Raw genomic sequence first — 26,825 nt, 5'->3', positions numbered from 1 at the left:
GGAGAGGGTGTGGAGAAAAGGGAACCCTCCTACACTACTGGTGGGAATGTAAATTGGTACAACCACTATGGAGAACAGTATAGAGATTCCTTAAAAAACTAAAAATAGAGCTACCATATGATTCTGCAATCCCACTCCTGGGCACATATCCAGAGAAAACCATAATCCGAAACAATTCATGCACCCCAATGTTCACTGCAGCATTATTTACAATAGCCAGGGCATGGAAGCAACCTAAATTTCCATCAACAGAGGAATGGATAAAAAAGATGTGGTACATATATACAATGGAATATTACTCAGCCATAAAAAAGAATGAAATAATGCCATTTGTAGCAACATGGATGGACCCAGAGATTGTCATATTGAGTGAAGTCAGTCAGAGAAAGACAAATATATCACTTATATGTGGAATCTAATAATATGGTACAAATGGTCTTATTTACAAAACAGAAATAGAGTCACAGATGTAGAAAACAAACTTATGGTTACCAGGGGAGACAGTGAGGGGGGCATAAATTGGGAGACTGGGATTGACATACACACACTACTATATATAAAATAACTAGTAAGGACCTACTGTATAGCACAGGGAAATCTTAATACTCTGTAATGACCTATATGGGAAAAGAATCTAAAAAAGAGCGGATATATGTATATGTATAACTGATTCACTTTGCTCTACAGCAAAAACTAACACAGCATCCAATATGTAGCTACCCTGCAGCTGAAACCTACTGCATAAAGTTCTGGCTAAATAAAGACGCCCTGTTGGATGGATTCACAACAGCTGAGTATAGGTGACGTTGCATGAAGATGATGTGCAGTACAAAGCACTCTTTTTATATACAGGCCATGAACATTCACACAAAAGAGAAATGGAATGAGACCATCAAAGAAAATTATTATGAGAAAGCTCAAATGAAAAAAATAAAGTTAGAAAGGGAATAAGTCAGACTAATTGATCTTCTTACCTCACACATTGGTTTTAATAACTGAAGAACTTCACTTTTTGTGCCTCCACTATTCAGAAAAGCACAAGTCAGTGTCTTTAACCAAATGTCATGATTTTCACTTTGAGGAATCCACAGGCTTGTATCATCCAAGCCTTCTAAAGGACTTTCTTTGTCAAGTCTAGGTACTTCTAAAAACTAGAAAAAAGTGATGAGAAAACATAAATAAGGTAACCAGAAATACATTTTACCTTTCCTATGCCAAACAAATATCTAGGCATAAACAAATCTGTTTCCAAATAAAACTAAATATGCTTAAAACTAAATCTTGAGGCATCAGTTACCTTTTAAAATTAAAATACATTTATGTTTATGAGAGGAAGAGTCATCTGGTAAAAAATTACTGATCTAAACAGCAGGAAACTTAACGTCTACTCTCAGCTCACTAGCGGTATGTTAAATGAATCACAGACTCTCTGCCTCATCTGTCTCATGTATGAATCCAGCCTAAATCTACCATACAGAGTTGATTTCGGAATGAAATGAAATTTTAAAATGTTAAAACTACAGTGTTTTACACGTTATACTATTAGTTTTATTAATAGCTTATATTGTCAATAATTTCACTGAGACCAAAATTATATTATGATACATTAAAAGTATCATTTCAATGATGGGTGTAAGCCCTGAAGTTAAATTGGTGAAAACTTAACAGCATATTTCTCAGTTGCTTTATGAAAAGAAAATATTAAACAAAATAAAGGAGAAGTAAGAGTTCTTAAGTATCTTTCATAGAGTACTTTCAGTGGAACCTTGTTATGATATCAACATGGAAAAAGGAGAAATCTATAGGCCATCTTAAATTTCACTAGAGGGTTGTGATACTTTAACTTACAATGGAAATAAACACTTGCTTGTTGATCACAATAGCTATAAATGGCTTTCATGGGATCAAAGTAAGGGTTTTCTACTCCTAAGGAAAAAAAGCCTGTCATTAAGAACTCCTCCTACCAGGGAATATGGGGACATGTGTATGCATATGGCTGATTTGCTTTGTTGTGCAACAGAAACTAACACAGTATTGTGAAGCAATTATACTCCAATAAAGATCTATTAAAAAAAAATAAATAAAAAATAAAAAAGAACTCTTCCTATCCCCCCAAATCAACCATCATTTCTTTAGGCTACCTATTTCAGCTTTTCCACACTGCCATAACTAAAAATACAAATCCCTTGGATTCAAAAAGTACAGCTAGAATTATTTCCAAGAAAGGTTAAATGTTAGTGTAAGTAAGCAATATGATATTCATATCCCACAGCAAATAGAACTGTTCTAGATATAGTGGGTATTCAATAAACATTCATTATTCCAGAGACCTTTTTTCTTGATGTTCGAAAAGGCTGTAGATAGATCAGCATGGGATCATTTGTCATCTTATAAATCTCCCAGAAACTATGTCCAGTTTTTGTGGCTAAAATGCTTTTCAAACAGGTAACAGCTGCTGATCGCACTTTGACACTGAAAAACACATATAATTCAAATGCCACAAAGTATATCAACTATTAATCTTGATGAATGTTAAGTAACTCCCAATGAAAAAATTAAAATCTAAAATTTTAAATTTATATTAGGAAATGTTTACATTTATTAGGAAATTTTACATCTATAAAATTCTATAACATCAAAGCAAAAATTATCAACGGATTTTTAATATTCCTTGAGTAAACATGAGTTACTACTCACTGTAACAGCAATTCCCTTCATTCAATATAATAAAGTTTATATTATGGCTACTATAAATTAAAAACTCATAAAAAGAAATACTTGAGAATAACATTGACTAATAAGAATGAGTAATAAGAATGACAGAATACTAATTCACCCAAGAAAAAAATATTTTGATACCATTTTCTCTAAGCTGTACAAATAATTTGGGGTAACACAGAATGGAATTTCCCTACAAATGATAAAATTATTGTCTAGAACAACTTTAAACAAACAGTAAGTATGTACTTATTCTGACCAGAAGCTAGTTGAAATCATTAGGTAAGGCATCAAAAACCTCTAATAAAAAATTGAACAGCCTTCTCTTCTGCAAAAAATTAGGTAAAGGAGGGCTGTAATACAAGAGTACTGAAAATATGACACTGACAAAAAATGTCATAAAGCCTGATACTATAAATGATGATGAGCTGTCAAGTAAAGGCTTAATTCTATGTCTCAATTTAAGACACAGAAGCATAAACCCTAAACTTGGATTCATCTCTCATTCCTCTTTCTTTCCCTCACTCCTCCACATCCAATTCATCAGCACGTCCTGCTGCCGCTATGTTAAAAACATACCCTAGTTCCATCCGTGTTCCATCTCATCTCCATTACCGCCACCCTTATCCAAGTCACCATGATTTCTCCTCTGGACTACTGCAATAGTTTCATAATCAGCTGTTTGTTTCCATTTTTGCCCTGTCACAAGCCATTTGCCATATATGTCAGAGTAAAAATGTAAGTTGCATCATGGCACTACTCCGCTTAAAACTCCATGGCTTCCTTATATATTTCAAATAAAATCTAAATTTTAAAATCAGAATTAGTCCTACCTTTCTAATTTCATTTCATACTATCTTCTTCCACACCAGGCTTTTTCTGATCCTCAAACACGTGAAGCTTATTTCCATTCTAGCTATTGCCTGTATGCAATGTTTTATCCGTAATCAACTTCTAGCTGATTCCTGATCACTCAGATCAGCTAGATGACACTTCCTCAGAGAAGTCTTCCATGATTCTGGGAATTCCTTGGTCAACATTCCCTTTGTATACCTGAGGTCCCTCAAACATGTAATGATTTTTTTCCTCTTACATAAAAGACATGAAAAACAAATTGTACCTATCCCTGTGGTTCTCAAGTTTAAGTCACACTAATATTTCTGTGCAACTTCTTCAGAAAAACCAATTGCAAATTACTGTGTAACAAATGAAACATTTAATGCTTACAAATTTTCTGTGGAAAATCTCTTCAAAAGCTGTGCTAGATATAATTTGAAATACATTTTAAAAAATGAGATAGACTAATAAATGGATAGGAGGATGGCTAAATGTGATAAAGCAAGGATAATAATAGTAGAATTTAGGAAGAATCTAGGTGGTGAGTATATGGGTATTTACTGTAAAATTCTTTCAATTTTGCTGTATGCTTGAAAATTTTTATAATAAAAAGTTGGGAAGGAAATTATACCATCCTTTTTACTGTAACAACAACAACAAAAGAGTGAAAGATACATGTAAATTAAACAATGAAAACAGAGCAGGTAGACATTATTGCCAATCATTTATTTCCCAAGAGAAGCGGGGGGTGTTATAGGGAAACGGATGCAAAATACCTATTTACTTAAAAAGATGCCCAATTATGGGCAAAAATCCTTTGAACCCAGTCTCCAAAAATGGTGGTGATAAGGTGCTCAAATATATCAAAATAAATACATCTGGCCCTTGAACAACGAGGATTTGAACTGTACAGGTCCACTTATACATGGATTTTTTTCAACAGTAGATACTACAGTACTACACAATCTGCAGTTGGTTGACTCCTCAGATGCAGAACCACGGATAGGGAGGGCCAACTATAATTATACATGAATTTTCCACTGAGCAAAGGGTCAGCATCCCAACCACCACATTGTTCAAGGATCTGTAAATAATAAATAGATAACTGCAAATAAAGAGATAAATGGGGAGTGGAAGACAGAGAAAAAGTAATCTCATAATCAACAAGCTGAAATTATACTATTTGTTGCAATTTTGTTTTGCATTCTATGCATTAATGGGCAAAAGAAAGCCCTGTCTGATTAGCTTAAGACTTTTGGAGTTAAAAAATTTCTGCTCTATGACTTATTTTAAAAGGATCAAACTGTCTAGCCAGGAGGAGAGTGGCACCTTTGATTCTGACAAGTGCACAAAATATCCCCATTTACATTCCCCTATCTTAATGTTTTGTATGGAACCACTTGGTAGTTTTCATATTGTTTGTCTAGTCTACTCTCACTAAAATTTAACATGGATCATGTCTGGTATATCTATCACTATATCAAGCTACCTGACATATAGTAGTAGGGTTTTAGTAATTATGTGAATTAATAAAAATACAATGATATTCATTAAATATTTAAGACTGAAAGTATGGCAACTAAAAGGAGAATGCTTTAGTTATTGGAAATGCTAATTCATATGAGGTATCAATCTTGAATGTCAGATTAAGTGCTATCAGGTACAAGGTATCATTAAATACTCACCAATCTTCTACCAGTGTATTATTCAGGTAGGTCAGCATTATGAAGGTCCACTGAAGTTCTTTATCTTCAAATAACTCAAGGGCCTTGGTATAAGATGTATCTTTACTATATTGTATAGCTATTGTAGAGAAATCTATAGGACCCACTTCTCCCAAGCAGCTTCCAACAGCCTCTATATATAGAAATTCCATTTCAGTAAAGTTATAGCTAAGAGATCATACATAAAACAGAAATTTTCTAATTTCAAAAATATGTTTTGTCATCCTTTAAGATTTAAGTGTTTTCTCAAAGATGTTGAATAGATTAAAGAAGCTACAAAATACTGTATCATTTCCTTTACATATCATCCATGTCAGCAATATTTTCCCCTATAAAATCATATCCAAGAGACAGATTAACTAGTAGAATGTAGTTATTAAGGAAAGTCTAAATATAGCAGCTGTATGCAAGTATCAATTTTCTGGGGGGTATTACATAAAGACCACAAATCTTAAATACTCAGTTCAGTGTAAATTCACACACACACACACACACACACACACACACACACACACACACATACATGCAGGAACGCACATTTTTTCCCCACCTGTATTATCACTACCCAGATGAAGATAGATGTTTTCAAGATGCCAGAGGGCCCCCTCATGTTCTTTCCCAGTCATGATGGAATTTAATAAAACATGTTAAAAAATTGACAGTCCTCCTTTCAAAAGGTGGAGCCTAATTCTTCCCTTGAGTGTGGGCTGTACTTAGTGTCTTACTTCTAAAAAACAGAATGTGCACAAGTCTTTCACCTCCTTAACTAAAATTATCCCAGGTATTTAATTCTCTTAGATGCTATTATAAATGGAATTGTAAATGGAATGGAATTTCCTTCTTAGATTGTTCACTGCTGGTGTACAGAAACACAAATGAATTTTGTGTGTTGATCTTGTATCTTGCAACTTGGCTGAATTCATTTATTACCTCTCTTATAGTAACTTTCCTATAGATTTTCTGGGACTTTCTATATATATATATATACACAGTAATGTCATCTGTGAATAGAGATAGTTTTTACTTCTTTGTTTTCCAGTTTTTGTTCAATTGCTCTGGCTATAACTTCCAGTATAATGGTGAATAGCAGTGGGCAACTTTGTCTCATTCCTGATCTGAGGAAGACATTCAGTCTTTCACCATTAAATATGACATTAGCTGTGGGTACAAATCACTAAGATTTTATGCTATGCAGGAAAGCAACTTAGGCCTCCTGTAGCAAGTGACATTTGTCCCCAGAAGCAGTGCTACTATGGACAAAGGGTAAATTCCTTGGTCAAAGGAAAGTTCTAGAGTACTGATAAGGTTCTGTTTCTTGGTCTGGGTGCTGGATGCACAGGTGTGTTCCCTTTGCAAAAAATTCTTCAAGTTATATACTTACGACTTTTCTATATGTAAGATATATTTCAATAAAAAATTTACAAGAAGTACCCTAGACACTAGACCTCCACTGAGAAGTTAAGGAAGACTCTGTTGAAAGACAGTAGAATCTGTGAAGCATCTCTTATTTCTCCCATTTTTCTTCTTATTTGAAGCAATTATTTCATGACAACTTCAACCTGATTTTAATCATGTGATTTTTCCATCCTGTGATCACCAAATATAAAACACCTATATGAGGCATGTGCTGGCTATTTATCTTAGGTTACCCCCAAATGGTGGCAGAAAAGGACTTGAATATGGTTTTAATATCTGAGCTTAATATAGCCCTCCAAGTCCTCATTCTTTCTGTTATATAAAAAAGATATTAAGTACCAGTCAGTTATATCTATAAAATGTATCAGAAGTCAATTTATTTGCAACTTAATGCTACAAATAGGTTTTTTTGACTTTCCTAAATATTCACAAGGCATTTTCAAATTAATAGTTATGCACATGTGTTAATCACTAACTTTTTACTTTATATGAATGTCTAAGGGAGGAAAATATGAAAGGAGGGCTGCTTAGGGAGACTTGAACTAAACAGAAATACAAAAAGCATCTCACATTTCCCCAATATTCCAAGTAACAAACTTTTACTGATTTTTAAAATGCTATGAAGATGACCATCCAAACAAAAAACTCATATTCATTCAGCCAAATAGTTTACCTAAAACTTCTCTTTCACCAGTGTGGTTTACTGCCATCTTGGATAACTGCAACAAGCTGACAACTAGCTTCACCATTATGCCATCTGGAGGGTTATCTAGAAGCAGTTTTGAAAAAATTAGTTTAAGCTACAGTGAAGACAACAGTTTTCTTTATACTATGCTCATATATTAAATTGTGTGACCAGAAAACTTTTACAAAGTTTTTAAAAAAGATTTTAAATTGTGAGCATTTCAAAAATATGAGGTGAATGAATGTATCTGAACTTTCTTCTTAAAGAGAATCATGTAAAAATGATCAGCAATATTTGGCAGACAGAGAGAAAATGTCTTAAGTTGTGCAGAGAAATCAATACCTTAGCAAAATCACAGTTAGAAACATAATCATTCAACATTAAACTAGAAGGAACCTTGGGAGCATGCTTGGTTTTTTAGCCTTTTTCATATAGAATAGACCAGCACTGTCCAACAGAACTTTCTGCGATATGAAAATGGTCTATAATCTGTGCTGTCCAAGGGCAGCCACAAGCCACATGTTACTACAGAGAATTTGACATGTGCTAATACAACAAAGAAATTAAACTTTATATTTTATTGAATTTTAATTCATTTAAATTTAAATAGCTATAAACATCTATTGGCTATATTGGTCTGGATCAATAAAATACCCAAACACACAAGAACAGGAGATAGAAAGAGGGGTTCATTATATATATATATATATATATATATACCTATCTCAAGAACAAATATACTAGAAACTCAGATTTCAGATGGTCAAAACAAAATTAATTTTTAAAAGTACTGAGGATAAAAATATCACAATAGAAACATGAAGTTAATGAGCTCAGGAAGATGAAAATCAAAACAAAAGCAGAAAGAGTTTCCACGAAGTGCAGTACAGTAATAACCTAAACTCAAATCAACATAAAATGGATGTTTTAAGTAAAAAAAAAAAAACACAAAAACCTAGAAACACATATAAATATGTGTATATATACAAAACACACACATATATACATACACACAAAACACATACTTGGCTAAGATGTTTAAAATAAAATGAAAAATAACATCTTTTATTTAAATAAATTGGGGTAGTAGGCAGAGACAAATTACCTTGCATGCCTGCTCTAAGGAATTCAAATTTTTCTTTTAGGCAGCAGCAAATTCTTAACATTTTTAAAGCAGTAGAATAACATGATTTGGACTTAGAGAAATCATTCTGGCAGAGGTGCAGAGAACAGATAAAATGGGAGTAGTTCAAGGTGAGGAGACCACTTAGGAAGTCTTTCATAACTAAATGAGAACTGATTAGAGTCTGAAATGAACTAAATCTGTGGCAATTAAACCAAGAGCAAGAATTTATAAAAGATTCTTTCAAAAAGAAATGGGTACAAATAACCCAAGTCATTAAAATTAGTACCCTGAGATGCTCTCATAAGATCCATCATCTGATCTTTATGCCGCTCTAGTTGTCTTCGAAGATCCTTCAATCCTTCAAGCCTTGTCAATGGAAGTGCATCATAAACATTTACTGAGAGAAAATGGTTAATTTCCTAAAAGAGAAAATTAGCTAAAAATGTAACTTGCTTTTGACATGTATTGGTTGAGTCTGTAAAATAAAACTTAAAAATTTTTTTAAATTAGTGCCTTCTACAGATACTGATTCATAACAGTTACTACCAAACAAGGTAGAAATAAATTACTTATTTCACTTCAAATCCTACAATGTTTTAATCATTTAAATTGCAATAGACTCTCTCATGATACAGTATTTAGAGTTTAAGATTGTTATAGCATACTCAGAGGGAAAAGCTTAAATTTCTATTTATTTAGTACTGCAACTCTAGTTTTATCTTAATATATTTAACCACATTTTCATACTGATTATAGCCAAATGTAGAGTATAATTTTAAAATTATAATAAGATTTATAAAGAAAAATCTATCTGAACATAGTTTTGAAGTTTATAAAGGTTAAAACAAGATTAAAACTTGAAAAACTCTTCAGAAAGTTACATATCTTCTCTAATTCAAACATTATATTGTCCGACAGAGGGTCAGATGGTAATTTTGAGATATTAATGAATCTTATGTGTATGAAAATCAAGCATATTTTATACCATATTTCTTCAATATTTAAATTCAGATCTTTATCAAGAAATTTTGAATTTATACTTTTACTGCAATGCAAGAGTATATATTAAGATTCAGTTTCTTATCTGTTAAGAGGACAGATTTCATGGTATGTTTTCTTTAATCAGAATTTTTTAAAAAGATTGGTTTTTACTTTCACAGCATTAGAGGTTTCCAAAAAGTACTACTAACCTCTCTAATACAAAACAGCAATATTATGGAATAATTATTACCTCCAAAAGTGTAAAGGGTCCTCTACTGTATTTGATTTTCTGCTGAGTAATACGCAAATCCCTAAAGACAACATGGTCAGGAAAAGGATCTAAAAGTTTAATCGTGATATAGAGATTTTCATTATCCTTGTTATCAATCACTAAATATTTCAACAAGTCCAATACCTAAACATAATTAAAAAAGAAAAAATCAAGAGGAGAAATGGATTAATTATATTTTAAAGTAAAACAAGCAAACTCACTGTAATAAATGATAAAAACTCTACTTAGTTCAGATAAAATCACTTCTAAGGCACCCAGCTACTACTGTTTCTGTGCTTTCAAATAATTCAACAAATATGTAAGGCCTTTACTACAGGATGGACACTGAGGTATACAGTTGTCAATACTACTGAAACATTTTATATAAGTAATACCTTACACACCATCATAGTGGAGTGAACTACATCCTTAGTTTTGACTACCTCTACACTTCAGCATAAGTAAGAGATAGAAATCAGGTTATTTACTAGATCAAAATTACTAGGTGCTCTGTAATTAAATGATTACAAGGATTAATTCACTGAGAATGTTTTGCCCACCATTTTTCAAAGAATATTTCCACTAAAATTACTGCTTACACCAAGTAAACATAAAACACTCAGCTCCTTCCAACAATACTTTATCAGTGTATTTCAAATATCATTTTGAATATGATTTGGGAAATTACCTGTTCCTGAACCTCCATCTGATCATCCACAAGGGGTATAAGTGTACCAACAATAACATGGAGATGACTTTCTAAAGCATCCTTACAGTAAGTTACTGCTGTGTGGCAAACCCGGCTTAACAGGTCACAACAAAGAGAGAAGCTACGTAATGACACATCCATGAAATGAGAAGGCCTAACATAGGGGAAAAAAAACAGTAAGTTCTAGGACACTACTTTGACATAAACTCATTCAAAAGTCACTTTTATTCAACAGCTCTAATTCTGATGTGGCTTGACATAAAAGTCACTTTCACATCTAAGTCCTTAATAGTTTAAAACCCGAAAAGAGAAGTGACATCAGCAAAATGACAGTAGGAAGCTCCAAGCTCCCCTGACAGAAACACTGAAAAACAAGCAAACTGTAAGAGCTTTGTTAGAGCTCTGTAAAACAGTCAAAAGTTTACAGCAATCAAGCAATCGCTGATATCAAGAAAAAGGAAACTTAAAAACTAGGAAAGCTTTGTGGTGATTTTACTTGCCCTTGCCCCATGACGCCCCCAGCCTGGCAATAGTCATGAACACTGCAGTCCCCATTTCCAATGTGGGATCCTGGTCCTTAGTTCTGAAGGAAGCAGAGCATATTTTATTCACAAATGATTGTGTATGTCTGCTCTAAACCTGTCTGGGAGCTACCTGAAGGACTAATGTAAGGTGCTTGCTTGGCTCTTGTTTTTCCTAACTTGGGTCTCCTACAGGCTGGAAAAGCTGAGGGCACTGCTTGAAAACATTGTTAAGGCTAACCAACAACCCACAGCTGCCTGGGATAACAGGCTCCCTAATGCCTAGGATGAAAAGCTAGAGAGAGAGTTTCCTTGTAAAGTTAGAACACTCAAAATCACTCACGTTGAGCTTCCCTGGTGGTGCAGTGGTTAAGAACCTGCCTGCCAATGCAGGGGACATGGGTTCGAGCCCTGGTCTGGGAAGATCCCACATACCATGGAGCAACTAAGCCTGTGCGCCACAACCACTGAGCTTGCGCTCTAGAGCCCATGAGCCACAATTGCTGAGCCCACGTGCCACAACTACTGAAGCCCGCGTACCTAGAGCCCGTGCTCCACAAGAGAAGGCACCCCAATGAGAAGCCCGCGCACCACAACAAAGAGTAGCCCCTGCTCGCCGCAACCAGAGAAAGCCCAAATGTAGCAACAAAGACCCAACACAGCCAAAAATAAATTAAAAAAAAAATTCACTCACATTTTCAGGGAATTTATAAAGTCACACACATGCCCAGGGTAAGGTGCTTGCTCAAAAACTACCTAAGAAGACCATCATCTTTCACTTTGGGCTTAACCTTAGGCTCAGTGCAAGCCAAGCTAAATGCTGAAGGAGAGTCTTAACACAGAGCCAATCTGCAAAGACTAGGAAAGCTTTCTCTCTCTCTTTCTCTCTCTTTGGCTCCTGGTATTCAAGGAAATCTCTGTCAAAACGCTACCTGAACACAAGTTAAGCAACAGTCTTCAGTGACTACGATGGCAAGGAATACGCTCTCTAGAAAAACAGTTGAGTAAATTCATGAAACAAAGTACCACTACAGCCTTCAACAATTCAAAAAAAAAAAGTCAAACCTTGGGGAAGGGGAAAATCTGATTTCCACAGGTAATATATCATAATAGTAAAATGTCCAGTTTCAACAAAAAAATCACAAGGCATTCAAAGAAATAGGAAAGTATGGACCCTTCACAGGAATAAAATATATTGACTAAAACAGTTCCCAAGGAAGGTCAGACTGGAATTATTAGACAAAGACATTGTCAAACAACTGTCTTAAACATGCTAAAAGAGCTTAAAGACAAATGAAAATGAAGATACAGCATACCAAAACTAATGGGACTCAGCAAGGGCAGTGCTGAGAGGAAACTATGTTACAGTAAACAGCTACATTAAAAAAGGAGAAAGACTTGAAGAACACTACAAACACTTAAGAATTAACACCTCAAACTCTTCCAGAAAAGGGAACAGGAGGGAACACTTCCTAACTCATTTTATGAGGCCAGCATTTCTCTGATACAAAAGATAAAGTGACCAGAGGAAAATTATAATCTCTAATACTCATATGAATGTGTATATATATATATATATATATATATATATATATATGCAAAGCTCCTCAACAAAATACTACTAAACTGAATCTAACAGCACATTAAAAGGATACAAATCAGGGCAGGAGTCAAGATGGCAGTGTGGGAAGACGTGGAGTTAGTGTCTCCCCACAACTAGGGTGCCTGCTGGCTGCTGCTGGGGGACTCTGACCCCCAAGGAGACAAGAGGAACCCCAGAGTGAACCGGTAGAACGTAGGGGGACCGAGGCGGGGAGGAGAAGTGGAGGCCAGACAAGATTGGCGCCCCTGAGGCTGGGGAGATCAGGAGAGGCAGGTGGGAGGGACTCTCTGGGAAGAGCAAGTGAGGAGCATAGGGCAACTGCCTGGCCCACTCGGGCTGGGGGGGCCTGCTGAGCTCCCAAGCTGGTTCCCCCCCTCCAAAGCCCAACCAGGCCACATGGGTCCTGGAGGCATAGGAGGGAGGCCGGGGAGATCAGGAGTGGCAGGTGGGAGGGGCCCTTGGGGAGGAGAGGGAGAGGAGTGGTGGGCAATGGCCTTCTCACTCGGGCATGGGGAGGCTCCTGAGCTCCCTGGCCAGTCCCCTGCCCTACAAGGCCCGCCCTTCACACCCCTGCCCGGCTGCATTGGTCCTGTGGGCATAGGAGGGAGGCCAGGGAGACCAGGAGACACAGGTGGGAGGGGCCCTCTCAGACCCCAGACCAGAGGAGCAGGAGAGGAGAGGAGGGTGTTTGCCATACCTACTCAAGCCCAGGAAGGCTGCTGGGCTCCCAGATAAGGTCCCCTGCCCTCTGAGACAACGGGTGGGGGGCATGCCTGGGGCCCTTCAGTTCCTTGGGCCTAAGCCCCACCCCGCACAGCCCCCAGGGCCTTTTCCAGCCCTGTGGGTCCTGAGCATTGGCCCCGCCCACCACCCAAACCTCCCCCTTGCTTAGGGCCCACACTACACAGCCAATGCCTTCCCCCTCCCACCCTCCGCCGTTTTTTTTTTTTTCCTTTTCCCTCCTCTTTTTTACTGTGGTGGTACTGATGTACCTTCTGGTGGTTGATTCATCTATATTTTTATTTTTACATTCTTTCTAACATATCTGTTACTTTCCTAGTCTAATTTTATTTTTTACTTTGTTATTGCTCTTTTTTTTCTTGCCACCTCACGGGGCTTGTGGGATCTTGATTGGCGAGCCCGGGGTCGGGCAGAAGCTCCTGCGGTGGGGTTCCAAGTCTGAACCACTGGACTAACAGAGAACCTCAGACCCAGAGAATATCCATTGGAGTGAGGTCTCACAGAGCTCCTCATCTCAGCACCAAGACTCAGCTCTACCCAACAGCCTACAAACTCAAGTGTTAGAAGCCTCAGGCCAAACAACCAGTAAAAGAGGAACACAGTCCCACTCATTAAAAAAAAAAAAAAAATTAGATGGCAAAAAAAATACGTCACAGATGAAGGAACAAAGTAAAAACCTACAAGACTAAATAAATGAAGAGGAAATAGGCAATCTACCTGAAAAAGAATTCAGAGTAATGATAGCAAAGATGATCAAGAATCTCGGAAACAGAATGGAAGCGCAGAATGAGAAAATACAAGAAGTGTATAACAAAGATCTAGAAGAACTAAAGAACAAACAGAGATGAACAACACAATAACTAAAATGAAAGAAATACAAGAAGGAATCAGTAGCAGAATAACAGAGGCAGAAGAAAGAATAAGTGAGCTGGAAGACAAAATGGTGGAAATAACTGCCGAGGAGCAGAATAAAGAAAAAGGAATAAAAAGAATTGAAGGCAAACTCAGAGACCTCTGGGACAACAATAAACACACCAACATTCGAATTATAGGGGTCTCAGAAGAATAAGAGAAAAAGAAAGGGTCTGAGAAAATATTTGAAGAGAACATAGTTGAAAACTTCCATAACATGGGAAAGGAAAGCCACCCAAGTCCAGGAAGCACGGAGAGTCCCATGCAGGATAACCTCCAGGAAAAACACACCAACACATAAATTAATCAAACTAACAAAAATTAAATTCAAAGAAAAAATATTAAAAGCAGCAAGGGAAAAACAAAAAATAACATACCATAAGATTATCCGCTGATTTTTCAGCAGAAACTCTGCAGGCCAAAAGAGAGTGGCAGGATGTAACTAAAGTGATGAAAGAGAAAAACCTACAACCAAGATTACTCTACCTGACAAGGATCTCATTCAGATTCAATGGAGAAGAAAAAGCTTTTCAGACAAGCAAAAGCTAAGAAAATTCAGCATCACCAAACCAGCTTTACAACAAACGCTAAAGAAACTTCTCTAAGTGGGAAACACAAGAGAAGAAAAAGACCCACAAAAACAAACCCACAACAATTAAGAAAATGGTAATAGGAACATACATATCGACAATAATCTTGAATGTAAATGGATTAAAAGCCCCAACCAAAAGACACAGACTGGCTGAATGGATACAAAAACCAGACCCATATATATGCTGTCTACAAGAGACACACTTCAGACCTTGGGACCATACAGACTAAAAGTGAAGGGATGGAAAAAGATATTCCATGCAAATGGAAATCAAAAGAAAGCTGGAGTAGCAATACTCGTATCACATAAAATAGACTTTAAAATAAAGACTGTTACAAGAGATAAGGAGGGACACTACATAATGATCAAAGGATCAATCCAAGAAGAAGATATAACAATTATAAACGTTTATGCACCCAACATAGGAGCACCTCTATACATAAGGCAAATGCTAACAACCATGAAAGGAGAAATTGACAGTAACACAATAATAGTAAGGGACTTTAACACCCTACTTACGCCAATGGACAGATCATCCAAACAGAAAATAAATAAGGAAAAGCAAGCTTTAAATGACACAATATACCAGACAGATCTACTTGATATTTACAGAATATTCCATCCAAAGGTGGCAGAATACACCTTCTTCTCAAGTGCACATGGAACATCCTCCAGGATACATCACATCTTGGGTCACAAATCAAGCCTCAGAAAATTTAAGAAAACTGAAATCATATCAGGCATCTTTTCTAACCACAACACTATGAGACTGGAAATCAATTACAGGAAAAAAACTGTAAAAAACAAAACTACATGGAGGTTAAAAAGTGCGCTACTAAGGGCTTCCCTGGTGGCGCAGTGGTTGAGAGTCCGCCTGCCAATGCAGGGGACACGGGTTCGTGCCCCGGTCCGGGAAGATCCCACGTGCCACGGAGCGGCTGGGCCCGTGAGCCATGGCCGCTGAGCCTGCGCATCCGGAGCCTGTGCTCCGCAACGGGAGAGGCCACAACAGTGAGAGGCCCGCGTACCGCAAAAAAAAAAAAAAAAGTGCACTACTAAATAACCAAGAGATCACTGAAGAAATCAAAGAAGAAATAAATACACAGAAACAAACGACAATAAAAACACGACGACCCAAAACCTATGGGACGCAGCAAGAGCAGTTCTAAGAGGGAAGTTTATAGCAATTCAATCTCACCTCAAGAAACAAGAAAAATCTCAAATAAACTATCTAACCCTACACTTAAAACAACTAGAGAAAGAAGAACGAAGAAAATGCAAAGTCAGTAGAAGGAAAGAAATCATAAACATCAGAGCAGAAACAAATGAAATGGAAACGAAAAAAACAACAGCAAAGATCAATAAAACTAAAAGCTGGTTCTTTGAGAAGATAAACAAAATTGATAAACCCTTAGCCAGACTCATCAGGAGAAAAAGGGAGAGGACGCAAATCAATAAAATTAGAAGTGAAAAAGGAGAAATCACAACTGACACTGCAGAAATACAAAGGATTATAAGAGACTACTACCAACAACTGTATGCTAATAAAATGGACAACCATGAAGAAATGGACAAATTCTTGGAAAGGTACAATTCTCCAAGACTGAACAAGAAAGAATTAGAAAATATAAACAGACCTGTCGTGAGTAATGAAATTGAAACTGTACTTAAAAATCTTCCAACAAACAAAAGTTCAGGACCAGATGGCTTCAGAGGCAAATTCTATCAAACATTCAGAGAAGAGCTAACACCAATACTTCTCAAACTCTTCCAAAAAAATTGCACAGGGAGAAACACTCCCAAACTCATTCTGCGAAGCCACCATCACCCTGATACCAAAACCAGACAAAGATATCACAAAAAAGGAAAAATACAGACCAATACCATTGATGAACATAGATGCAAAAATCCTGAACAAAATACTAGCAAACACAATCCAACAGCACATTAAAAGGATCATACACTATGATCAAGTGGGATTTATCCCAGGGATGCAAGGATTCTTCCATATATACAAATCAATCAATGTGATACACCACATTAACAAATTAAGGAATAAAAACCACGTGATCATCTCAATAGATGCAGAAAAAGCTTTTGACAAAATTCAACACCCATTTATGATAAAAACTCTCCAGAATATGGGCATAGAGGGAACCTACCTCAACATAATAAGGCTATATATGGCAAACCTACAGCAAGCATCATAGTCAATGGTGAAAAACTGAAAGCATTTCCACTAGGATCAGGAAGAAGACAAGGACGTCCACTCTCGCCACTCTTATTCAACATTGTTTTGGAAGTCCTAGCCACAGCAGTCAGAGAAGAAAAAGAAATAAAAGGAATACAAATTGGAAAAGAAGAAGTAAAACTGTCACTATTTGCCAATGACATGATACCATACATAGAAAATCTTAAAGATGCCACCAGAAAACTACTAGAACTAATCAATGAATTTGGTAAGGCTGCAGGATAAAAATTAATGCACAGAAATCTGTCATTCTTATACACCAACAATGAAAAATCAGAAAGAGAAATTAAGGAAAGGCTTCCATTTACCACTGCAACAAAAAGAGTAAAATACCTAGGAATAAACCTGCCTAAAGAGGCAAAAGACTTGTACTCAGAAAACTATAAAATACTGATGAAAGAAATCAAAGACAACATAAACAGATGGAGAAATATACCATGTTCTTGGACTGGAAGAATCAACATTGTGAAAATGACTACACTAACCAAAGCAACCTACAGATTCAACGCAATCCCTATCAAACTACCAATGGCATTTGTCACAGAATTAGAACAAAAAATCTTACAATTCGTATGGAAAAAAAAGGACCCTGAATAGCCAAAGCCATATTGAGAAAGAAAAACGGAGTTGGAGGAATCAGGCTCCTGGACTTCAAACTATACCACAAAACTATAATAATTAAGACAGTATGGTATTGGCACAAAAACAGAAATATAGATCAATGGTACAGGATAGAATGCCCAGAGATAAAGCTACGCACATATGAGCACCTAATTTATGACAAAGGAGGCAAGAACATACAATGGAGAAAAGACAGCCTCTTCAATAAGTGGTGCTGGGAAAACTGGACAGCTACATTAAAAGAATGAAATTAGAACACTGCCTAATACCATACACAAAAATAAACTCCTAATGGATTAAAGACTTAAATGTAAGACCAGACACTATAAAACTCTTAGAGGAAAACACAGGAAAAACACTCTTTGACATAAACCACAGCAACATCTTTATTGACCCACCTCCTAGAGTAACAGAAATAAAAACAAAAATAAACAAATGGGACTGAATTAAACTTGAAATGAAACAACAGACAAAGAATTATACTCCAAAATATACAAACAGCTCATGGAGCTCAATATCAAAAAAAAAGAAACAATCCAGTTAAAAAATGGACGGAAGGCCTAAATAGACATTTCACCAAGGAAGACATACAGATGGCCAAGACGCACATGAAAAGATGCTCAACATCACTAATTATTGGAGAAATGCAAATCAAAACTACAATGTGGTATCACCTCATGCTGGTCAGAATGGGCATGATCAAAAAAGCTAGAAACAATAAACGCTGGAAAGGGTGTGATGAAAAGGGAACCCTCCTGCACAGTTGGTGGGAATGTAAATTGATACAACCACTATGGAAAACAGTATGGAGGTTCCTTAAAAAACTAAAAATAGAACTACCATATGACCCAGCAATCCCACTACTGGGCATATACCCTGAGAAAACCATGATTCAAAAAGAGACATGCACCACAATGTTCACTGCAGCACTATTTAGTAGCCACCAATAGCCAGGACATGGAACTAACCTAAATGTCCATCGACAGATGAATGGATAAAGATGTGGCACATATATACAATGTGCACAAACTCAGCCATAAAATGAAACAAAATTGGGCCTCCCTGGTGGCTCAGTGGTTGGGAGTCCGCCTGCCGATGCAGGGGACACGGGTTCGTGCCCCAGTCCAGGAGGATCCCACATGCTGCGGAGCAGCTGGGCCCGTGAGCCATGGCTGCTGAGCCTGCGCATCCGGAGCCTGTGCTCCACAACGGGAGAGGCCGCAGAGGTGAGAGGCCCGCGTACCGCAAAAAAAAAAAAAAAAAGAAATGAAATTGAGCTATTTGCAGTGAGGTGGATGGACCTAGAGTCTGTCATACAGAGTGAAGTAAGTCAGAAAGAGAAAAACAAATACTATATGCTAACGCATATATATGGAATCTAAAAAACAAAAAAAAAATGGTACTCATGACCTAGTTGCAGAGCAGGAATAAAGAGGTAGACATAGAAAATTGACTTGAGGACATGGGGTGGGAGGGCAAAACTGGGGCAAAGTGAGAGTAGCATTGCATATATACACGACCAAATGTAAAATAATTGGCTGGCGGGAAGCAGCAGCATAGTACAGGGAGATCAGCTCAGTGCTTTCGATAACCTAGAAGGGTGGGATAGGGAGGATGGAAGGGAGGCTCAAGAGGAAGGGGATATGGAGACATGTGTATGCATGTAGCTGATTCTCTTTGTCGTGCAACAGAAACTAACATGGGGGCTTCCCTGGTGGCGCAGTGGTTGAGAATCCGCTTGCTAATGCAAGGGACATGGGTTGGAGCCGTGGTCCAGGAAGATCTCACATGCCATGGAGCAACTAAGTTCAAGTGCCACAACTACTGGGCCTGCACTCTGGAGCCCACAAGCCACAACTACTGAAGCCCGCGTGCCTAGAGCCACAGGCTCCGCAACAATAGAAGCCACCATAATGAGAAGCCCGCACACCGCAACAAAGAGTAGCCCCTGCTCGCCACAACTAGAGAAAAGCCCACATGCAGCAACAAAGACCCAACACAGCCAGAAATAAATTAATAAATAAATTTATATAAAAAAGAAACTAAAACAGTATTGTGAAGCAATTATACTCCAATAAAGATCTATTAAAAAAAAAAGGCTATACATCATGAGCAAGTGGGATTTATCCCAGGAATGTAAGAGTGGATCAGTATAGGAAAGTCAATCCATGTAATATACCACATTGATAGAATGAAAGAATACAACACATGACCATCTCAAGAAACAGAAAAGGCATTTGACAAAATCTAACATCCTTTCGTGAGAAAAACACTCAGAAAAACATCAGAATAGACAGAAACTTTCTCAACAAAATAATGGTAACCTATGAAAACCCAAAGCTAACAACATAATCAATGTCGAAAAACTGAAAGCTTTCTCACTAAGATCAGGAATAAGACAAGGATGCCCAGTTTCACCACTGATACCCAACACTGTACTGAACTTCCAGCCAGAGCAATGAAAAAAGAAAAAGAAATAAAGGGCATCCAAATCAGAAAGGAAGAAGTAAAACTATATCCAGATGACATGATTCTATATACATAGAAACTCCCAAAAGAATCCACAATAAATCTACTAGAAGTAACAAACAAATTTAGCAAAGTTACAAGTCACAAAATCAACGTACAAAATTATTTGTGTTTCTATACAATAGCAGTTGACAATCTAAAATGGAAATTGATTAAAAAACTCCATTTACAATAGCATCTAAAAGAATTAAATACCTGGGAATAAACCTAACCAAGGATGTGAAAGCCCTGTGCACTGAAAACTATATAGCATGGATGAAAGAGATTAAATAAGTTCAACTAAATGGAAAGACATCCTATGTTCATGGGTTGGAAGACAAATTGTTGAGATGTTAACACTATCTAAATAGTCACATATTCAATGCAATCTCCATCTAAATTCCAACAGACTTTTTTACATAAACTCACATGGAATTGCAAGGGACCCCAAACAACCAAAACAATCTTGAAAATGAAGAACACTGGATGACTCACACTTCCTGATTTCAAAAGTTACTATAAAGCTATAGTAATCAACACAGCATGGTATGGCACAAGTAAAGACCAATGGAATAGAACTGAGAATCCAGAAATAAACCCATACATCAATGGCTAACTGATAATTTTGACAAGGATGCCAAGTCCCTTCAAAGGGGAAAGAACATTCTCTTTAACAACATGCTGGAACAATTAGATTTCTACATGCGAAAGAATGGCATTGAACCCCTAACTCACACCATATATAAAACTTAAAATGAATAAACAACCTAAATATAAGAGCTAAAAGCATAAAACTCTTAGAATAAACTCTAAGAGTAAATCTTTGTGACCTTAGATTTGACAATGAATTCTTACATATAATATCAAAACCGTGTGAAACAAAAAAAACCCAAACAAGATAAATCAGACTTTATCAAAATTAAAAAGATCTGCGCATCAAAAGACATTATCAGGAAAGTGAAAATTTTATAGGATGGGAGAAACTACTTTCAAATCATATATGAATTCAATATCCAGAATATATTTGCAAATCATATATTAAGAGTTCAACACCAAGAATATATAAAGAACTCCTACAGCTCAACAAAAAGACAATCCAATTTTAAAAAATTGGCAAAGGACTTAAATAGACATTTCTCCAAAGAAGATATACAAATGGTCACTAAGCTCATGAAAAGATGTTCAACATCATTAGTCAGTAGGAAAATGTAAAATCAAAACCCCAATGAGATACCACTTCATACCCATGAAACAACCCAAGTGTTCATCAACAGATGAATGGATAAACAAAATGTGGTATATATATCCAATGGAATATTACTTAGCGATAAAGAAGTATGATGCTGGATGAACCCTGAAGACATGCTAAGTGAAACAAGCCAGACAGAATGGAAAAATAAATTATGATTCTACTTATATGAAATATCTATAACAGGCAAATTCATAGAGACAGGAAGTATATTAGAGGTTATCAGGGGCTTACAGGGAAGTGGTAATGTGGAATTATTGCTTAATGGGTACAGAGGTTCTATTTGAGGTAATGAAAAAGTTTTGGAACAGTGGCGATGGAAACATGAAACTGTGAACGTAATTAATATCACTGAATTGGACACTTAATAAAATGGTTAAAAATGACAAATTTTATGTTATATATTTTACCAAAATAATAAAACCTAAAAAAAAATTAGTGATGGAAAAAGACTGAATGACTATACAAACACGTGATTAAATTAAAATAAAAATTATAAAATATTTTTAAAAAGCCAAAAAAGAAAAATGTGAGAAAACAAAATGGAAATAGGTATCTTCATGTGCTTTGAAGTACTTAAATTTATTTGATGGCAATGTTATCTACTAATAAGAAAACCAATAATAGAAACATCATTAAAGTCAATGGAAAGGAATAGAGATGCTAAAAAGAACATACATCCCAAAATCTATAGTAACTGTGATGTTGTGATTTATAATATGAAATATATATTTGGTCCCCATTTCTGGCACAGAGTTCCTAAAACTCTTGGAATTTCCTGTGACGAGAATAAAGGAGTCTTTTTTTATGTTAATGAGTAAATCTGGGGAAGCACCTAAGAATGGGGGCTGGTTACTAGGAGAACCAACCCTGTGATTAGAGGGTTGGAACTTCCGGTCCCACCTCTCTGACCTCCAAGAAGGGCATAGGGAGATGGAAGCTGATTCAGTCACCAATGACTGTGATGATTTCATCAGTCATGCCTATTTAATGAGGCTTCCATTAACACCCAAAAGGATGGGGTTTAGGGAGCTTCTGGGTTGGTGAACACTTGCAGGTATGGGGAGAATGAAATGCCTGGAGAGGGCATGGGAGCTCCATGCCCCTTCCCCATACCTTGCCCTATGCATCTCTTCCATCTGGCTGTTCCTGAGTTATTTCTTTTTGTAATAAACTGGCAATCTAGTGAGTAAACAGGTTTCTTGAGTTCTGTGAGCCACTCTAGCAAATTAATCAAACCTAAGAAAGGGGTCACTGAAATCTATAGCCACTGATAACCTGGGCTTTCAAATGGCGTCTGATGAGATTGGAAAGGACAATCTTGCAGAACTTGGGCTCTTAACCTGTGGGATCTAACACTGTCTACGGGTAGGTATCAGCTGATGTCTAGATAATTCCCTGGATGTGTACAGGGAACCCCTCTTCGTCCCCTACCACACACACTGGAAGTAATGACCAGAACTGCTGTGGTAATATATATATTTATGGCCATCTAAAATTAGAATATTTAAAATGTTGAAGACCCTTAATACTTAAAGATTTCCAGAGTTGGAGAAGTAGTGATGCACTTTGTAAAATATAATAGGTAGATATAATATATATTAAAAAGGCAAAATTCAGAAAACAATACTCTGGCTTCTACCTTGTAGAAGCATATAAATTTTCAATTAAGATAAAAGGGTAGAGAAACTACTTATATATTGGTCTAAATATATTATTTACCTTTGGTTGATATAGTGAATCAAAGTATAAATAACATCTCGAAGAACAAAGGCCCAAGCTCCTCCTAAGCCACTCTTTATATCGTTCATTAATAAACTAACAAACAGGTGATATATTTTAAGAATTCTATGTTTTTTATAAACATTATTTGTTTCAACTGCTTGCTCACATATGGCTAGAAGAATTTTCTGATAGGAATCCTAGAAAATAAAGATACATTTAGTAAAAACTTGCCTAATTACATATACTCAGCCCATAATACATATATTTCTTATTCAAAATACAGAATTCTAAATTATAGAATTTTGTTTTGGGTTTTGATATCAAATGCAAAATATTACATTAAGAAAATCACTATCTTAAACCTAAAAAAACTACTGTCAATTTACTTAGTTTTCAGATAGTAAACAGTAATAGTATATCCTTAAAATATATATTATATATACATATATATATATATATATATATATATATATGTATATATATATATAATGTATTCCCTGAGCCAACATGACTAAAATGTCATGAAACTCAGCCCTCATATGTGACATATTTCAATTAATACTGACAAGTAAAATACCAAGATATAAACTTGTAAATGAGTGTTTTTCTTAATTTATTCAGATAAATTTTCCATCTGTTTACTTTTTTTCTCTTTAAGATGTACTTATACAGATTTTCTAACTGAAAAAGAAGGAATTCTCCCTTCAGTTATTATACTAGTAATGTATACTTACAGGGCTTTTGGAAAGAATTTCTAAAATGCTTTTAAGCTTGGTTTTGTGGCAATTGCTGATATAGGCAAATGTCGCTTTAATCACATGTGATGGAAAATGAGGTGGATTAGGAGCAGGATCCAAATCCCTAAGAGTTATAGAAAAAAATACAGTCGTCATTTTCAGAAAAAAAATTATCAAGAAAAAACATTTTCGTAATAGACAAGTGAAAATCCAAAAAGAAAATTTAGATTACAGTAACCCCAAATTTTGAAATTACTTTCTACTGAAAACTAGACTTTTAATAAAATCACAAATGACATATCACAGTCTATATACATCAATCAGAATACCTAAATACGTTAACTTTCTAGGACTTAGTCAATTTAAAATAATTTGCTTAAAAAATCTTTTATAAAGTTAATGGGAATTCCACAAATGAGACTTAATATCAATTCACTTCAGTTATGAATTAAAGCTCTATGCTAGTACTATAAACACAATAATATCTTAAGACACAGCAATCAAATACTACATCAAATGAAATTACATATGTAAAAGTATTTTAGTAGATATTATTACTATTTTATACGCTTAGCATTGTAGAGCATATAAAAAAAGTTAAGGGCATTTTCAGGTAGCTTACAATGAAGCTGAGAAAATAATTTTAACATTCATATACAACTAAGTGGGTTTCACATCCAAATGAAATTATAGTACAGTAAGATTCCCCGAGCAAAGGAGCATGATAGAGAAAAGGTGATACAGAAAGCCAAGTCATAGATAAGAAGAGAACAAAGAATAATGTCATGAAGAAGAAAATTTCATGAGACAGGAGACGGCAGAATGCTCAAATATTACAAAAAGATTGAGAAGAAAAAGGTCACTGAATTTGAAAATAAGGTGGTCAATTAAAAGATCAATTACTGTGGAGAGGCTACAGTAGAGCAGATACTTCAATTCAAAGGTAATTATTTTTAAAGAAACAGAATTTAAAAGCAGAGTACATGCCTAACAACTGAAATGGACATTTGAAGGTGTTAACCAATAAACTTCCCAAGGTTCTGAAATTGCAGCTAATTCTCTAAGTTAAAAATACCCATACCCTGAAAAGTCACAGGGGTCAGTGCTTTGGCTGGCACCAGAAGTTGCTGGTTCATGTAACGTCATTAATAACTCCACCACAATCTCTGGTAAATTACTAATGAATAAATGATCAATCTGCAAGGATACAAAATTAAAATATATTTTAGTTTTCATGTCTGTGATCTTTAAGACAGCTTAAGGGGCTCATGTTATTGCCTCATTTCCAAAATTATTCAAAGTGACCAAAGATCTAAGATCTGCAAGACATACAGCTAACTCCACTTTTTTCTGTTATGCAGCCGACCTACAGACTGAAAGGAAAATAGGGAAATCATACCAAACAAGACTCTCTTAATCCAACTCTTTCATTTAATTTTAAAGAATCATTTTAAGATATGGGGAAGGGCTTCCCTGGTGGCGCAGTGGTTGAGAGTCCGCCTGCCGATGCGGGGGACGTGGGTTCGTGCCCCGGTCTGGGAGGATCCCACGTGCCACGGAGCGGCTGGGCCCGTGAGCCACGGCTGCTGGGCCTGCGTGTCCGGAGCCTGTGCTCCGCAGTGGGAGAGGCCACAGCAGTGAGAAGCCCGCGTACCGCAAAAAGAAAAAAAAAAAAAGATATGGGGAAAAATGTATATGTATAGCTGATTCACTTCGTTATAAAGCAGAAACTAACACACCATTGTAAAGCAATTATACTCCAATAAAGATGTTAAAAAAATAAAATAAAATGAATCATTTTAATGAGTAAGGCTTCAGGTCTAGCCTGAAATTCCTCAACCTAATCATTTTCCTGCCAACCAAATTCCCCACTGAACTATACTGCTCATCAATCTACATTTTACTCTTATTTGAGAACACTATCTCACTTAGAGAACTTTACTAGTAAGAATTCCCAGTGACTGGCAGTAATCATCCCTTTGTTCCCTGCATAACTTTTCCCCAGATTTCTACTTGGTTGATATCCCAAATTCTGCTACCCACATGCCCTGTCATCAATAGTAGGCTAAATCCTCCTGGACAGGAACAGACCCTTCATCATCCACTTCCTGCCACAGGTAGCCTCACAAAAGGCATTAAGTTCTCTAAATATAAAGAATGGGTATACTATATTACACCTCAGCCGAATGAATGAGAACTGTGACGTCTTAAAGGTGGATTTGTTAGCTCTCCAAATAAAGAATTACAGTCCTTTAAACCAAAAGGCAAATGGCTGCTTTATTATCTCTACTATCTTTACTTCTTCCACACAGAGGTTTGGAAACACTTCCTAATATAACAAAAATATTCTGTAATGTGACACTAAAGAAATCTAACGATCCTAGCCTTTCCCTGGGCTTACATATTAGTTGTCATGTCATCATTTCCAAGGTTTAAGCCCTTTTAAAAATCCAGCCCTGGGGCTTCTCTGGTGGCTCCATGGTTAAGAATCCACCTGCCAATGCAGGGGACATGGATTCGAGCACTGGTCTGGGAAGATCCCACATGCTGCGGAGCAACTAAGCCCGTGCGCCACAACTACTGAGGCTGCGCTCTAGAGCCCGCAAGCCACAACTACTGAGCACACATGACACAACTACTGAAGCCCGCGCATCTAGAGCCCATGCTCCGCAACAAGAGAAGCCACCACAGTGAGAAGCCCACGCACCACAACGAAGAGTAGCCCCCACTCACCACAACAAGAGAAAGCCTGCGTGCAGCAATGAAGACCCAATGCAGTCAAAAATAAATAAATTAAATAAATAATTAAAAAAAATCTAGCCCCATTTTCAGTATATCTGGAATAAGTAAGGACAAACTGGCCAAATCCGATTAATATCAGAGGAAAAATTAGTGAGT

General features: G+C 36.4%; 1 protein-coding gene across 2 annotated transcripts in view; it reads right to left on the bottom strand.

The window, feature by feature from the left end:
* ATM (ATM serine/threonine kinase) overlaps positions 1 to 26,825 on the bottom strand; it is a 143,200-nt gene that overhangs the window by 61,934 nt on the left and 54,441 nt on the right. For both annotated transcript variants that reach the window (XM_060105402.1, XM_060105401.1), the window contains exons 28-37: positions 25,009 to 25,124; positions 23,925 to 24,051; positions 23,188 to 23,387; positions 10,447 to 10,621; positions 9,738 to 9,902; positions 8,793 to 8,925; positions 7,369 to 7,464; positions 5,241 to 5,412; positions 2,331 to 2,472; positions 975 to 1,151 (exon numbers count right to left, since the gene is read on the bottom strand). In XM_060105402.1, coding sequence (XP_059961385.1) covers positions 975 to 1,151; positions 2,331 to 2,472; positions 5,241 to 5,412; positions 7,369 to 7,464; positions 8,793 to 8,925; positions 9,738 to 9,902; positions 10,447 to 10,621; positions 23,188 to 23,387; positions 23,925 to 24,051; positions 25,009 to 25,124 — 1,503 coding nt within the window. The remainder of the gene's footprint in view (positions 1 to 974; positions 1,152 to 2,330; positions 2,473 to 5,240; positions 5,413 to 7,368; positions 7,465 to 8,792; positions 8,926 to 9,737; positions 9,903 to 10,446; positions 10,622 to 23,187; positions 23,388 to 23,924; positions 24,052 to 25,008; positions 25,125 to 26,825) is intronic.

Source organism: Mesoplodon densirostris, chromosome 7 (assembly GCF_025265405.1).
Source record: "Mesoplodon densirostris isolate mMesDen1 chromosome 7, mMesDen1 primary haplotype, whole genome shotgun sequence".
Lineage (NCBI taxonomy): Eukaryota > Metazoa > Chordata > Mammalia > Artiodactyla > Ziphiidae > Mesoplodon > Mesoplodon densirostris.
This window is presented reverse-complemented; position numbering and strand designations above follow the sequence as displayed.